The sequence below is a fragment of the Tetrao urogallus genome (genome assembly GCF_951394365.1).
Source record: "Tetrao urogallus genome assembly, chromosome: 7".
Lineage (NCBI taxonomy): Eukaryota > Metazoa > Chordata > Aves > Galliformes > Phasianidae > Tetrao > Tetrao urogallus.
This window is the reverse complement of record NC_136820.1, coordinates 49,383,572-49,401,234: the sequence shown is the minus strand read 5'-3', so window position 1 is coordinate 49,401,234 and position 17,663 is coordinate 49,383,572. Positions and strand designations below refer to the sequence as shown.

General features: G+C 44.9%; 1 protein-coding gene across 1 annotated transcript in view; it reads right to left on the bottom strand.

Annotated features, from left to right (window-relative positions):
* OBSCN (obscurin, cytoskeletal calmodulin and titin-interacting RhoGEF) overlaps positions 1-17,663 on the bottom strand; it is a gene marked incomplete at both ends in the record, with an annotated part of 161,587 nt that overhangs the window by 141,226 nt on the left and 2,698 nt on the right. The window contains 6 exon segments of the mRNA XM_079538679.1: positions 832-1,104; positions 4,114-4,389; positions 5,076-5,342; positions 6,369-6,671; positions 10,251-10,511; positions 12,713-12,982. Of these exon segments, the coding sequence (XP_079394805.1) occupies positions 832-1,104; positions 4,114-4,389; positions 5,076-5,342; positions 6,369-6,671; positions 10,251-10,511; positions 12,713-12,982 (1,650 nt within the window).

Sequence of the window (17,663 nt, the reverse complement as noted above, 5' to 3'; positions counted from 1 at the left end):
TTATCAATCTCAGTGACTCTGTGACCAGAGTAACATGGCTCTGCTGTTAAAGGTCACAAGCATGGCACTGCAGCACATGCCTACTCAACGAGAGGCTTTCAGTAGAGTTTCAGTTTGTGACTGAGGACTGGGCTATAGAAAGCAGACTCAAGGTACAAGCCAGAAAATAGAACTTCCCCCCAGGCTCTGCGAATCAGTCAGCTGAATTTCACAGATATTGAATTTCACTGAAAATTTCTGGTGTTATTTTACCCTCCAGCTCCACCCTGAACAGGAACATGTCAGTGACAAGCATTACTCCTGCAGGCTTGACCTGACAGTGCTTTACAGTACTTTATGCTGATGGGCACATGCCATGAGCTAATGGCTGTGCTTACAGCACCTCAGGGAGACACCTCAGAGATCACAACGTCCTTTGGGTACAGCAGGAGACCCTGAACAAATATGCAGTTTATTTTGTCAAAAGAGGAAACAGGATTCCCATGCTAAGAATTTAGGACTTCTGTCATAGGTTCAGAGATAATGGAAGTGCTGAGGCAATTCATGAACTAGAAGAATGAAGGCCAGATGTGAGGGGTCAAGTTGTGACTCCAGCCCCAGCTGGAGTGAGGGCTGACCTGAATTCATCACACCATGGTTCAGTTATTTGCTCATACTGTGGATTTGCATAGGGACCACAGTAAGGTCAGAACACTTAAATAGTACTGTGCAATCTTTGTCCTAAATGCTGGAAAGCCACAGGGTTAGACAAGTAAAAGTAGACAAGTAAAATGAACCAAGTCTTAAGTGCTTAACATGGATTCTGATCCCACGTTTGCCTCACAAACTTACCTGAGACTTTCAAATCAAAAATCAGAGTGTCATCTCCAATTTTGCAGATGTATGTTCCCTCATCTTCTTTCGTCACAGCCGAAGCCACGAGCTTATGCAGTTTCCCTTTATCTTCCATTGTGAATTTCTTACTGGCCGTGATTTCTTTGCCATTTTTGTACCACTTAACCATGACATTGGCTTCTGAGGTCTCAGAAACAAATTCAGCCTGTTTTCCAGCAACAGCCCTGATAACTCCTCCAGTTTTCTCTTTGTTTATGAAGTTTGCCAGTGCTGAAACAAAATATGGATATGCAGGGATGGTAAATAATTGCAGGGACATTGGTGAACATGAGGTATTCATTTATCATAAGACCAAATGTACACGTTCATTCTTGGTTCTAATTGCTAGATTCCAGTTCAGAAGCCAACAAACTGGCAGCTTTTATAAACCATGTACCAAATTATCTTATCTCCAACAGGCAAAGGACAAACACCACACAGGGGACTGAGCCAAAAGAAGTCCTAGGCTTCAAGAAAATATTTGAAATAGGAAAACTGAGGAAAGAATTGGAATATGCAAACTGGAAGAAAAGCAATGGAGGATGTTCAATTACTGCTTTGTAACCTCCTGGCAAACAAATCAAGATGGAGATATCACTTAGGATTGAAAAGAAAAACAGAATTCCTTTCTGGAAATTAACTGGAGCATGGAAGTTAGATGATGAAACTATTAACACATAGCGGAATAATTGACTGCAAATATTCAAAACCTCACCACTATCTTTGCCAGAAGTTTAAGCCTAAGGCCACAGTCCTGTTTTACCTTAGGTAATGGAGTTTGTTTTCCAACTTCTTGTTGACATATCATTTTTAAACAGTGCACACAACCGAGTTGGTCTGTTGAGACTGTGAAGTCAAAGCTGCTAAGATCAAAGTCTGAATTATGCATGCATTTGTTCTGCAGTTCCAAGAACATCCATGTGTAATACAAATTCAACAACATTTTACAGAACGCCCGTGTTTTAGGAGCTCAAAAGCTTGCTGATGCACACTGAGGTGCCCAAGATCCTGTAAATACATTTAACTGCATCCTATAATACAGTCAAATTTAATTCATTTTTCAGAAACTGTCTCTTATAATCGTAGTCCCCTCACCACTGCTGGATGTGAGCCCAGCCACTCAAATTGGTTTTCACTGCAGATGCTGCAGCAAGGAGGAACAGCCTCTGAACTGGACCAGCTGAGCATGACCCTACCTGAATCTGCTCCAAAGCTGTTGTTACCAGCAATGCTTCCTGGTGAAACACATGGGGGTCCTCCTTTGATTCCAATCCCAACCCACCCCACAATGCCCACTGACCACATCCCTCAGGGCCACATCTCCACAGTTCCTGAACACCTCCAGGGATGATGACTCCACCACCTTCCTTCATGGGATAACAACACCTCTTGTACCCAACCTCCCTGCAAAGGATGGATGTTGCTGAGATCTCTGCTTCTCCACCAGCGTGGCACAAAGGTTTGGGAGGAAGAGCAGGAGAACAGTTTCATTCACGTGCCTTCCCCTTCCTTGGAAAAACCAGGGTGAAACAGCAGCCACAGCAGGCTGAAGGGGACATCTCAGATGTCCTGCCTGGACACAGGAGGTCCCATATCAGAGAATGTCTGGCATGTGAAGTCTCGTGGCAGTGCAGTGCATGACAAACTGCAAGAATGCTTTCCTGTGGGCTCCTTTGGGCACGAGGCCCAGGGGTGACACACCTCTGGCTGCAGCTCGACAGAGCCTCCCAGCAGCCACGTGATGCCCATGTGATAGACACAGCTGATCCTCACATCAGATGATTTACCAGCTAGCTCTGATTTACAGGAACAGAAGACACAGGCGGTGATGCTGCATGGTGAAATACTGGGGGAACGTGGCATGGATATGAGATTTGTGAGCCTGGGGATGGACAAAGGCAGGATGGACAGGGCAGATGGAGCTGTGGTGTCCCTGTTCATTGCAGGGGAGTTGGACTAGCTGACCCTTAAGGGTCCCTCCCCTGTATATGAGATGTATGAAAGCTGATTCTGCAGTAACCAAGCTACCAACAGCAGTTGCTTGTCTTACAGCTTGCCAGCAGAGATTTTAAAATAACAGCACTGGTTACTCATTTGATAGTCACATTACAGTGCAAAGCACATGGAAACGTCCATCAGCTAATTCAATTAATTCTACGGGCAGAGCTGCCAGTGTGAAATATTATGCTAACACGACAGAGAGAGAGAAGAAAAGCAAAATTAAGACTAGCTGACAAGTGTTGGCAGAAAGTTCTGCTCTCCATAAATTTAGTCCCATTTTTCAGTTCTGTTTGGAGCTGTCTCCATGCCTCTTTGGAATCTGTTCTTTGAGAATAACCAATTAAGTAAGCTCTCCAATGCCAAAGTGCATACACTACTCCAGGGCTTCGTTGTTTCTGCATGGATCAACAAGGGTGACAAGCCAGGAGAATGTGATGAAGAGCCTCATACATAATCAGTGTAAAAAACAACAACAAAAAGAAGGCAAGCATTGCTGGAAAGAAGGTGCATTTGTATTCATGTAATCTGCAGAGAGTTCTGCAGAAATAGAAAGTCTTCCAATGGAGAAAACAAAGGATCTCATTTATTGCAATCAAGGCCCAGCATGTGGATCTCAGAGATGAGACCTGCAGCCTGCAGCAGAACAGGGAGCTGAGTGGAAAAGTTAAGTTTCTCACTACATCTGTGTAAGAAAAAAACCACCATGGAATGACAGCTAGGTAAACTGGAACACTGGAACAGGCTGCCCAGGGAGGTGGTGGAGTCTCCTTCTCTGGAGATGTTCAAGACCTGCCTGGATGCTGACCTGTGTGACCTGCTGTAGGGAACCTGCTTTGGCAGGGGGTTGGACTTCATGATCTCTGGAGGTCCCTTCCAACCCCTACAATTCAGTGATTCTGTAAACACCCCAGTAACTCCTCACAGCTATGGTCCACAGTTTGGATCACTGCTACAAAAAAAACTATTTACATTCTCCTCTGGCCACCCTGAGAGAGGAGCAGGAGGGCTAGGATGCTCTTTTTCCTATCTTTCCCTTGATTCCTTCTGTATCTTAGGGACAAATCACAGGACAAAATACAGAAATCAGGTGGCTCTACAAAGTGGATTTGCCAGTTCAAGTCAAAATAACCACTGAAAACACTCCAGATGCTGTCTGAAAGCAGCTGCACTGTCGGGGAGTCAAGTGAATGCAGTCTGTTGGCTTTGAGCAGGAAGAAGACAGCCCAGACCATCACATACCTTTGACTGAAAGCTGATAGAGCATTTTATCCCCCTCACAGATGCACTGATAAGTTCCAGCATCCTCCATTGTGACGTTGTGAATTTTCAGGACGCGTCTCTTCCCCACAATCTGCAGTTCGTGTTTTTCATCGGCTTTGAGCTCCTTCCCATCCTTCATCCACTTCACAGTAGCGTCTGTGTCTGAAAGCTCAGCCTGAAGTTTGGCTTCCTCACGCAACCGAGCAGAGATCTTTTCTACATCTTTGCTCTTATTGGTAAATCTCACTGCAGCACCTGTCAGGAGCAAAGGCCTCGTTATTTTGATTTATATCAGGCCAACATGATCAATGCTTGCTGCAAGATCTTCCAAGAAGCAATATGTTCTGTTCCTGCACTCATATTGTGTCAATACTAAGCAATTCAAGATGTTTAATTTGGTCTTCTTGCCATATTCCCTAAGAAAAAATACATCTCGTTCTACGGATTAATAATGCTCTAAACATGCTTCTGCAGAGGTCTTCACCCAAAGACAAACAGGTCCTCCCATAATGAACGTTTATTCGTTATCTTTTGTCATGCAAAGCTGATTGATAGAGATGTCATTGTCATGATTGCTGCTCTACTTCTAAATGAACCCAGTGCAATCAGAAGGGCTGGCTGAACCTGGAGCTGAAAGTACTGCTCTAAGGTGATGCAGTGGTAGAGCTGGTGACCGAATGCACTGACCAATGGCTGTGGACTGCAGACATTCACCAGATGGCACGAAGCACTCTAGTTCAGCAACCCAGCTGGGTAGATTGGCTTACTCTAAACTCAGTGCTGTCATGTTTAGGCCATTACCAGGACCCACATTAGTCCATTGATGCGGTTTCAGATATTTGGTACAGAAAGTGAATGCCTGCAGCCCCAGTCCTAATCATCAGATCACAGCAACTATGCCTTGACTGAAAGATGCTTGATCATTCAATCACAGTAAATACCTCTCACTCTCATCTTGGTGCTGACATCAACATTTTTGGCAACAAATTTCACTTCTGCTCCATCATCGCTCTTGGTGACGTTCTTTATGATTAGACTGTGAGTAGTTTGGGTTCTCTTGATGATACAGGTCTCACTTTCCTGCAAGACTTTGCCATTGAGGTACCAAGTTCCAGAACATGTTGTCGTAAGGTCAATAGTAAACATGGCATCCCCTCCAGATACAGCTTCACCAGTTGTTAGGGGAGATTTCACAGCCAGGACTGGTTCTGAGGAAGAAGAACAACTTGCATGTCTGAGATCAAAAGGCACAAGACTGCCATGCAGCAGAACAGCTCTTCCTAAGAACAAAGTTCTTAGACTAAATGAGACATGAGAATAAAATCCTGCATATGTTTTGCATGCACTGAATACAGCGCACGATTGATGAATGGGATTTGGTTTCTACAGCTGCAGTTAACTGACCTGTGGCACAAGAGTAACTCCTGTTTTCTGCAGAGATAGAACAACAGGCATACATTAACTAAGATGTTTCAAGGCATAACAGACCTGCTAAGCATCTCAAGCCACTCAGGATGCCTAGCAAGCGTGTTACGTTGTTTTAGTGAGACGTACTGCTCTTATATTTCAGAAAGATCCTCAGCAGCCTACCCCACCCACTAATTGCTTCTGGATATTCCAGGGAAGCACAAGCATATTCAGGCAGCAAGGGAAAAGAACGACACAATAACAGAAATGACCAGAGTCTAAGCAGAGACTGTTCAGTGCAATGAATCAAAGGAAGAAACAACCCCATGGCACACAGTGATTCTGTGGCACGTAGGCACCCAACAAATAAAGGGTAATGCTGCATTTCTTCTAGTTGCTCTGAGATGAAGGAGAAACCAACTGGAACCTGGTTTTCATGGCATCATGATCATCACATGAACACTCTTTAGATGCAATTTATGGATGCAGATTTATGGATGGAAGATTAAATCATGAGTACATTTCTACTTCTCCCTTTGCATGAGTACCGGAAGAAGCACTTATATGCTTAAGACCTGTTACAGAAAGCTCTGCCTCTTGCACATGTGAGGTAACATAAGGATATTCACAGCTCTGTCACAGAAACATAACTTGCATCACTTTAGCAGTAGGTGGAGGCTGAAACGAGACAGGAGAACTAGGAGAGAATGAAAGACTTTGGTGCGTTAACGCACTGCTTTCCTTAAAGCCAATGGAAATGCCTTCAGGGACCCAACACAGCTGCTCAGCACACACTGATCCATTTCTGTGGGGGTTTTTGTGCTTACCAAGGTGCATGCTCCCTGGGAATTCCAGATACGGGCTCTGTCCATGAGCATTGACTGCAGACACTCGGAACTGATAATCAGCCTCTTCGGACAGATTGCTCACCGTGAACTCTGGGACAGGGACGTGAGACTCGTGGCACCTCACCCAGGTAAAGCCCGTCAGTTTCTTGCGTTCCACAACGTAGCCATCGATTGGAATGGGGCGGTGCATCTTCGGGGGGGACCATGCCAGCGTCACTGAGGTTTCTGTTTTATTTTTCACCACGGGGTCAACTGGGGGCTGAGTGGGAGGCTTTCTGGGAACTGAACAGAAATACGTACAGAAATTTTATCATAAAGTCATTTGGGTTGGAAAAGACCTTCCAGATCATTAAACTCAACTTTCAGCAGGACCTACTGAGTCCCACCATTAACTGTGTCCCCATGTCTCTTAAATACCTCCAGGGATGGGAGGCTCCAGAGGTGAAAAACAGTGAGAAACCCACTGTATCTGACTGAGAAAAACTAGAGCTTACAATGGTCTTAAACATTATCCTGAGTTAATAAATCCCTGCAAAACCTTTGCATTGCAAAGCAAAAGAAGGGATAGAAGATCCTTTCAGAGTTTACTACGAACAATTCATAGGCTGAAGCTTTCAATGCTAGATACAGACCCATCTCACGTCCTGTACAGTTCCTGGATAAAGCAGCAAGCTGATACTGTTTGTTATTTGCACTCAGAAAGTGGATAAAATCATCATTAGAGATTGTGGTGTGAATCCAGGCTTTAAAAAAATATATTTATTAGGGATTTTGCTCTTCATCCACCTGTCCACTACGTAAGGAAAAGCACAGGGATATTTTGCTATCTCTACGCACAGACGTGGCATCCTGAGAGGCAATGTAAATCCACTCCTCCACCAGGAGCCTACGGTCTACATTTCTCCTCAAGAACCTGTTCCAGAAGCGTGGAAATGTTTTAGTCTGGCTTCTTAACAGTTTTAAGCACAGACCAGCTAAACGTGGCACGGCTACAACATTTTATAGGTAAATAATAGATATGAATAAGCAGTGCAGTGGTTTTGGAGTCTGTTCCTCCATGGACTCAATTGCTTGGTCCATGAGCTTGGCTGTTCCCCACAGCCACTTTCTTCTGGGAATCTCCCCCCTGTTCTGCCTTTGAATTCTGTGCCACTCCCACACAGAAGGCATTTTGTAAACTTTGTCTCCCAAGAGTGATAGCTGTCATCAGGGATCTCTGTCAGGAAAGACATGTTTTAACAATTTATGCAGAGCCAAGTTTGGGGGCTGAGGAATACAGTTGAAAAGGAAATGACACAAAGACACATCCTTGCCATGGGATCCTGCAGCCAAAGAGATGTGGCCATTCTGGCACCTGAGGTCATGTATGACAAGTTTATTCCTGCAGGTGTTTGCATATTGAATACATTCACCCTCTGGTTGCTTTTGAACATTTTAGAGGTTAAAATCCCATCAGACTTATTCACTATGTGCAGCCACTGATACAGGCAGGAGGCTGGGAATTGCCTGATGCACTCTAGTTACAGACTACTGTCACAGTAAAGGATTGATTTCGTTTAATTTTGGCCATCAGAAAGTTTGGTGTCTGGTTTAAGTCAGCCATCCAGACTCCAATTTTAATCCTATGGAGAACAGCACATTTGGGAGAACTCATCCCATCTTAAAAGACATGCTTGAAATCATAGAATCACAGATTCTGTGGGTTGGAAGGACCCTTAAAGACCATCCAGCTCCAACCCCCTGCCATGGGCTGGCTGCCCCCCAGCCAGCTCAGGCTGCCCAGCACCCATCCAACCTGGCCTCGAACACCAAGGATGGGGTATCCACAGCTTCTCTGGGCAGCCTGAAATGGAAGTAATGAGCCACAAGTTGAAGATATTTAAGTACTCATGACTGTAGAGAGAGCCTGTGTGCTGAATCTAGATTAAAAACTAAAGACTGGAGGAGCTGAGCTGTTCTCTGCCTCAGTTTACCCTTCTGCAAAACGGGCATAATAAAAATGCAGAAGCCTGATCAAATAATATATAAATATCGCCTGCCTAGTAAATGGTATTAAATTGCCAACAAAAGACTCATCCAGCTAATTGAAAATGGTGTGGACACGATGTACAGGATTCTTCCAGCAGCCAATCAAAAATGCAAAGTGTAAAAATAGGAAATCTCAATGCGATACACTTTTCCTTCATTACATAAATAGACACAACTGTTTTGGGGTGCACTGTTAGCAGCTGCTGGTCAGAGTTAGATGCCAAAGGTCCCACTAACATAGCATGAAGCCAGAAGCCAGACGCCGGAATCAGATCTCCTGACCTTACCACCAGAAATTGAGATGTCATATTTTGCTCAGAGGTTCCTGCTTGTAGGAGGACAGCTTCTGAGTTTTTTCTGCTCCAGGAACCAGCTCTAGCTTCACAATTTAAACAGCAGTCAGAAATTAAACTGCACTTTGTCACCTCCATCAAATAGAATGAGTGGTTGGATGGTACAGCTTTCCAAGTAACTTAGGAACCATCACAGCAGTAAGATGTCCACCTTTTTTTTCCCCCCTCATTAATACATATAGTTTAATAGCATCAGAATGCCCCAAGTGCTTCAGATAACACAACAGTTGCAAACCTTTCTTTAAGGATTCCTTTTTCACCACTGAGCAATTGCAATTCGGTGGTGCTGGTGGGAGAAAGGCAGCACTAATCTTCCCAGATGGTGAGTAGAGTTGATGTTCACATGCAGAATGGTGCCTCAGCAGAGCCAGAAACCACTCATTTGGGAAGCATAGCACCAAAAGAAATGTGAATAGCCTCATAAAATCAGGCAGCTTCACCCAAATTCAGGTCCATGATCTGCTACACTGCTCCTGCTGCTGCTTAGCATGAGACCCTTGCTCAGATCAGATTTGCCAGCTGAAGGAATCCATCACCCTGCCTATGTTTCAGGCTCCCAGGTAAAGCTAAACAATCCAAAGGCCTCTACACTTCTAGCATAGCTACCACCAATGCACAGGGTCCTCCCAGTGCTGTTGTGTCAAAAGGAGAATGAGAGAGGATAGGGTTTTGTGGTCTCCACAAAATGAAGGAAGTCATACTTTCAGGAAGAAATATTTTCCCTTTTTCTTGCAGTCTTTTCATTTTCTTTTCCTTTAATGCAAGCAGCTTTGTAGCTTACAAATTGTTTTCTAATCACCTCCTGGTATGGACAAATCACACATCTTTTACTCCATGTTTTACACAGTTATCATTTTATATCTGTTCCAGTATGGAATCACAGAATCCTAGAATGGCCTGGGTTGAAAAGGACCACAAAGCTCATCCACTTCCAACCCCCTGCTGTGTGCAGGTCACCAACCAGCAGCCCAGGCTGCCCAGAGCCACATCCAGCCTGGCCTTGAATGCCTGCAGGGATGGGGCATCCACAGCCTCCTTGGGCAACCTGTGCCAGTGCCTCACCACCCTCTTGTGAATGAGAATGCCCTGGGATGTTGTGCCATGCTCTTTCCCCAGAACTTGTCTTCTCTGGCTCTTTTGATCTCTCCATAACATCAGGTTGTTGGCGTTTCTGACAGGCCAACTTCCCACTTTCTGTGGCCACCACACAACTCATCATAGCAGTATCTATAAAGAACGCCTTTAATACAGGAGTGTTTGCACAATGGGGGATCAGAAAATCATAGGTGGGTTCAGGTTGGAAGGGATCTTAAAGACCCAATCCCCTTCCACGTTGTCACCCACAAGATCAGGCTGCTCAGGGATCCATCCAACCTGGCCCTGAACGCCTCCAGGAATGGGGCACCCGCTCTTCCCTGGGCAGCAGTGCCAGCACCTCACCACCCTCTGAGACAACACCAAGAACACAAGGGAAACTTACTGGTCACAGTGAATTGGGTAGAAGTCCTGCTTTCATCAGCCAGGAAGACGATCTCACCGGCGTCTTCCATCGTGCACTCTCGGATGATCATGGTGTGCTGTTTGCCAGAGCGCGTGATGGAGATTCGATCGCTGGGTTTCACCTCTTCTGCGTTTTTCAGCCAGCGGATGTTCTGGCACTCATTGTCCAGCTCCACACAGAAAATGGCTGTGTCGTTAATTGAAACTGCAGTCTTTCGTGGAAGTTTTTTAACGATGTTCCCTTTAAATAGGAAAATAATTATGGTTCACAAACAGCAGATAGAAAGGTGTCCGGTAACAGTGGACCGCTCAGACAACAGCCAGATTAGTCAATAGTTGTCACCCAATAAAACATGGTAGACACTACACATGCATCCCTCAGTGAAATCCCGGGCTCTGTGTTACACAGAACAGATAATCCCAAGGATTCGTTTTGCCCTTCAAGAATAGAAAAGCCATTTTATTTGACTACAGTCTCTCGTGATCCTAGTCTAACGTGCGGTGTCTCCTGTTGGGCAAGCACAGTGTATTTGGCTTTGTCAAGAATAGGTTTGACAGTGATAGGGCTTTTATTTCTGCATATGCTGGGAATTCTTACAAATGCTTAGCTGAAATAGGTCAGTCTTAAAACCAGACAGGTCTTCAGCTATCTTCGGTATTTTGCTTCCACCAAATGATCAGGAAATGACACAGCTGCCAAGTGCACCGATGACCTAACTTAACAGAAGATGGAAAGATGGAAAGCCATCACATCTCTTTAATGTGAACATGAAAATTCACGTGGAATCAATTCACTGACGTGTAGCTTTTCCATGCTACCATGATTATGAATTAATAGAATAATGTCAGAGTTACAAAATGTGACTGTCCACGGGAGAGTTTGTTCAGAAAAACCGGAAAATCACCCCTATCAGCAGAGAGTGACTGTCTCAAGCCCCAGAACAGTTTCTGCAAGGCAGAAGTGCCCTCTAACAGGCAAAGCATCTAGAGATATTTCATGGGAAGCAGTGCTGAACTGTCTCATGAAACAGAGCAGGCACACTTCATCAGGAGCATTCAGTAGTCTGGTTTTCTGCTCTTCCTCTCTGAAGCTTGGCCGTGTGTCTGCCCTGTGCTGTCCTAAGCAGTGCCATTGAGCTGCCCACTTTGACAAGCTCTCACATTATCCCCACCCCACCCTGCTCTCTCGAATCTTCTCCCTCTGGGCAAGCACAGGGCTCCTTCAGGAAGGCTCTGCCTCCTTTCCCTCCTGAGAGCTCCACCTGGCTCAGACAATCTCTTTTGAATGGAACATGTCATAGAACCATAGCACAAACAAGTAAATACGAATACCAGCTAGTAGGGCCAAACACACTCAAAGCATTTGACTGGTTCAGCCCCAGCAGAAGTCAAAACAAAAGGATGTCTGTTTGAACTCTCAAATGTCCACAAACTAAATTACCCCTTCTGCCTTCACTCATGTCAACTCTTATGTCTGTGATAATTAGGCAGAAAGGAATTTGCACAGTGACTCACAGCACCAATTTATGAAACGGAGAATTCTGTCTTCAGATGGACTAAAGTCAGGTTTCAAAGGAGACAGGACAAGTGTGATCCAGTAGGTCTCCAGTTTGCATTACAGCAGACATGTCAATGACACCAGAGCAAGCAGCATCAACATAAGAACTGCAGGTCCTGGAGCTGTGCAGCTGAGTACTTTTTCAGATAGCATATGAGTTCTGAACTGAAGTTGCCTTCTGCCAACTGTCTCTGATGTGCAGATTGTTGTGAGACTCCCATGATGTACTCAACTCTACACTTACATTAAATTCAGCACTGAATCACTGGACTCAGAGGTCTTGGACACAGACCTATATCTACATTTGATCAGCCTTTCAAACTTCAAAAAGCAGCTCCAGATGTCAGGGCTCTAAAATATGATTCAGGTTTGCAGTCTGACATCATATGGATGACCACAGCCTGCACCATGCATCAGACCATAAAACAGCTGCCAAGCCAACTTCCCAATCTGATCTGCACCACTCTCAGACAAGATTTACCATTGTGTTTACCAGACACCTGACAAGACCTGTGTGAGATGGTGCCAGGAGACACATCCATTGCTTGGGATCACGTCAAGGAAAGTCTACATTGCTGAGCTATAGCTCAAAGGCTTTGCCCTCCAGAAGAACACTTAAAGCATAGGCCTCTGCTATGTGACGTGACTTGTGCAGCAATGCAGTCTCTTCTCTTTCTGTGACCCTGTGTCCTAGATAAACCCTGGCAAGAGACTCAGGGACCCACAGACAAGTTGCTCTCTTCTCACGTGGTAGGGGTTCTCTGTTCTTCTCTGTGTGTATGAGATAAATGCTGTTTGTAAGCTCAAGTCTGGAGTCCCACATACGCATCTCTCACTCAACAGATGAGACTTGGCCCATCTAAAATAGTAATGCTCTTTCTTACCTTGGACAGACAATTCTGCAATGGTCCTGCTCCCTTCTTTCATCTCGCAGATATAGACAGCATCATCATCTGCAGTGACATCCTGCACTGTGAGCCGGCGATACGTGCCCTCTTCTTCTATGTTGTATTTCTTGCTCTGCCGGAGTTTGGTTTCCTCCTTGAACCAAGATGTCTCCGTACTGGGAACAGGCACTTCACACTGGAAGGTGGCAGATTCCTTCTCCCAGACTTCAAGATCCTTCAGTTTTTCCTTGAAGGGTATTGGTGGTTCTTCAGGGCATTAAAAAGAAAGGAGAAACAAGAATTTGTGGCAGCTTAGTGTAAGAGGCATTAAAAAAACACCTCAGTAAGAAAGACTCAAACTCTGTGAGAAGCAGTAGGGCCATGAGGGGCTATGGGGCACCATGAGCCCTCCCTTCAGCCTCCTCTGCACTGGGCCCAAGCTTGCCAACTGCCTCTGCTTTCCTTCACCAACTGTATCGCACCACTCTGGCTTAGGGAGAAAGAAGAACGCAGATCAAACAGGAAAACAGCTGCGTGGCAGCGAGGGGAGATATTTTACAAACAGAACGCAGATACCATTTAATTCCCATGACAACTGAACTGTGAAATCACCCTGATACCCCAACAACAGAGAAAGGGGCATTGAGCTGAGCAGGACAGCCGGTGATCATCAGCCACATCAAACCTTGGCCCTAAAATACCCTAGACCTGATGACCAGGACCCTCCACGTTGTAATGCTGGGATCTGTGTTGGGCATGCTATGGCTTGCAAGTAGAAGGGGCACATAAATCACTTCTGAGAAAGGAGGGCTGATGTGTGAACATGAACACACATGTAGAGCACGAAAACCTACTTTGCAGCCTGCAGCATTTTCTGTTGGACAGAGCATGGTTTAAAAGTTGTCCCTACATCTTTCGGCAGCTGAGCCACTGTCTGTCCCTCCTGCCCCATCACTAGGAAAGGAGTAGAAGACACTGATGCTAAATACTGTTTAGGTTGTTTTTCTGGAGCTGGAACTTCATTGGAAACCTGTACAATATCTAAGCAAGGAGGACATGCCTTTTGGCTTAACGTGACTCATTTCAAGGCAAGTCAAAGTCTTTCCTCAAAGTCTTCAGCTATGGCAGCACAGCCCTTTCTCCATATTAATTACCTCTTTCTCTCTACCCAAAAGGCAGCTTGGACTCCTGTGTCTCACATCTGAAAGCACCCCACGTGGTCAGGGGGAATTAAGTGGATGCAATGCTCTTGTCAGGGGACCAAGCAAGAGGACGACGTCAAGAATGCATTTATCAGAACAATGCCAGCATTGAAGAAGTGGTTGCAATGCAGCCGTGTGAGATAGGAGGCACCTTGGAGCTGACTGTGAGAGCAGAGTGATGTGCCCAAGGGCCAGAAGGAAATATAAGGCACACCTGAGAAGTACACAGGCTTGTTTCCATACTTAAGCCATGTCATTAACACCTCTCTCTTTTCAGCTGCTGAGCGGTCACAGATATCATCTGAAAACAACTTTGCTTCCACTGTTTTGACATACGCACACATCTTATTTTGCTCTGAATGAGGCTTCAGGGAGACAGCAGCTGACAAATTAAATTAAAGACTGCTATTTTCCCAGCCCGTTGCTTTTTCCTGCTTTGGAGATGTGTGAGAGAGGCTCTGAAATCCACCACCTTTTTAATTCCTGAACATATCTTCATCTTGCTTATGTAGTCTAACATGCCTGGTCAGCCACCAGGCAAAAGAGGTTAATTTGGGCAATGTTTACATGAGAAAGAGTTTTAGTGTATTTTCTACTTAACTAGCTAAACAGGAAAATAACTAAACGCATTCATGCACTGGTCAGGATAATGAGTGGAGCACAGACCTCTACATTATCTTCTCTCACACCATATGGGGCTGCAGCCCATCAGATTGGGCAAATTTTCCAATGTTGGAACCCTCTCTACAGCACCCAACAGAGTTCAGAATCATTCTGTGCTGTAACTACCAGAGGCATTTCAGGAAGGGGTGCTGCAGATATCAGCATTACATTCCATCTGTCAGACTCCATAAATATCAGCTGCCCAGTTCTAAATGGCTGTTTGTCATCTATTACTCTTCCACAAGGTAACTCTCATTGTAAGGTCTTCCTAAGTATGATTCCAATATGGAAGATACAGCCATCTGACAAGCAGCTGGTTTCCTCCTTTTGCCCAAGGAGGCTGTGGATGCCCCTTTCCTGGATGCATTCAAGGCCAGGCTGGATGTGGCTCTGGGCAGCCTGATCTGGTGGTTGGTGACTCTGCACACAGCAGGGGGTTGGAAGTGGATGAGCACTGTGCTCCTTTGCAACCCAGGCCATTCTATGATTCTGTGATTATCCAAAATGTTCAGAATACCTAAAAAACGTCCTTAGAAGATAAGCAGAAAGTGTGCTCATCTGAGGTCACGTGCAACATAATTCTCACCTCAACTACATCTGTTTGATATAAGTGCCACCAAAAGAATGAAACAAAGTCTTTGCAATAACTCCAAACCAAGCTTCCTCTAGAAGCATTTCCTTCCATGCAAGCTCAGTGCTCTGAATTTGAGCACCAGTTCTACTTTGTCCTTACATCATCTCAGCTCCCAGCACAACTCATTTCCTTCACACAGAGTGCCCTGAGAGGTCACTGGAATTCATTTCTACTGTCAGTATGAATTTCTTTTAAATGATGATTTCTCCACAGTTTTTTACTGCACTTTTTTTCTATCTGTCTGTTTTTAGTCAAAGCAGCTATGCTCACTAAAGCGTATGAGGGCAATAAAAGCATTTCTATAGAAGGGAAAATATGAGATCTACGAAATTCAGTCTACTGGGAAAAATGTGAAATGGAAAGAAGCAAAGCAGAGCCCTGAGGGAGCATGGAGCAAGAGCAGCTCATGGAGTTAGTTAGAACTGCAAGAGCTTAAAGCAGCTATGAATTTGGCTGCTTGTCTTGAAAACACGTCTCCAGCATCATAGGCTCTTGCTTGGTCCCTACCAACCAGCATGGCAATGAGGTGATGTTATGTTTTAAATACAGGTCCTGCTAACATATTTTGCTAAGAATAGGTGCAGCCTGCAAAGAAGCTAAAGTCCCCTTAACCTTCCCAGTGTACACTGGCCCTCTCAACCTGGGCTTTCACCTGCCTGCACTTCCTCTTGCCTACTCTCGGCCCTTCTTGTAGTTGTCTCCATTTATTATTCCAGAGGCATTTCTTCCAGAAGTGATGCAATGACAGTGAGAACACAGGAAATACTTCAAAAAGGAACAATCTAAAGGTATACAAACTCCCCTTATCTCATTCCTTTCCTTAGTTACAGTGCTTCCCAAATTGCCTTTGTACCTCCATATTTCTCACGTTGCCGTTCTCTTTCAGATCTCAGATCACTCCAGCAGTCATCCAACATCATTTTGTATCAGAGGCAGAAAGAAGGGGCTTTGGCACCAATCTGTTTTTCCAGCCTTGACCTTGTTGGTTAAGCAACCTTTAACCTTTCTATCCAGTATCTGATTACTGAACTACTTACTGAGCATTCAGAGACTCAGCCCCAAATTCCTTTACTCAGACAAATATTGCTTGGTCCAGGCCCAAGGATAGAGACCTGTACACTACTCTTACTGACTTTACATGTGGCTCAGGAACATCTTCAAAGCCTTCAGGAAATTCAAGTAATCCATTCATGTATCTCCCATCATCTCTGATCTTTGGTTTGTTAAAGAGGGGGACTTGGGAAAAGTTTATTGACTGCTTTTACAGCTCACATTTCAGTGCATGGCTTGTGATTTTATCCCTGCTCTAGATATGAGAAACCAACATCACTGGATAAGAGTAATCAACTCTTGGTTTTCCTTAATTGTGAAAGAGACTCTCTTCATTGTAACCTCTTCCTTGGGACTTCTATTTAATTCAGTACATCCCATCCAGGAACAGATAAAAAAAAAAAACAAACTTTTTTTTCTTTCAGTTCAATACTTAAGGCATGGGCCTGGCAAAGTGCTTACACATGTGTTGGGTTTAGGATCTAGACTGAAAAAATATAAGAGGCAAGCTAGAGGCTGTGTCCTTTGGTCTGCTATGCTGCCATTAGATACTTCGGAGACAGGATGCTGGCCTAGGTAGTTTTTCTTCATGCTGTATTTTAAACACCCACAAATATTGTCACTCAAATTCTCGTGTTGAAATTATGTGTTGTACGTGAACCAGAGTGCCCAAATTGCAGTTAAACCCGTGAAGCTTTCCTACCCAGGTGTCATAGAATGGTCTGGATTGAAAAAGACCTCAATGCTCATCCAGTTCCAACCCCCTGCTGTGTGCAGGGTCTCCAACCAGCAGACCAGGCTGCCCAGAGCCACATCCAGCCTGGCCTTGAATGCCTGCAGGGATGGGGCATCCACAACTATCTGTGGATCTGTATCTATCTGTGCCTATGGGTAAGCATGGAGGAAGCAGCATCACAAGCTCCCTAAATACTCTGTTATCTGCACGCAGTCCAATGCAGTCACATCATTCAGCCTCTTCTGCACAACTGAGCAAAGAGAGGATTGTGGGGCAAGATGATCTATCCCTCAAAACATGACCTCAGATGAGCTAATGGCATCATCAGTTGCACATAAAGGATGAAATTAAAAGCTCCCTTCATTGCTACATCATCCTGAGCTGTCTTTGAATGGATGAGGACTTCTTGTGACACAAAGGAGAGCCATTAATCAGGGCCTAATTATAACCAACACAAGTAGATTTTCCATGGTTGCCTTGGCCTGGTCAGAAAGCCCTACATGGTATAGTATCACAAAGAAACAGACCACAAACATTTCCACTTGAGCCCTCTGACTCACATCGCTTGACAATGGACATTGATGAATAGCACTTTGCCATGGTGCTTGCTCCCAGGCCTGCTGCTTCGCATACTTTGTCTGCTTTGGAACAGGCTGCACCCCT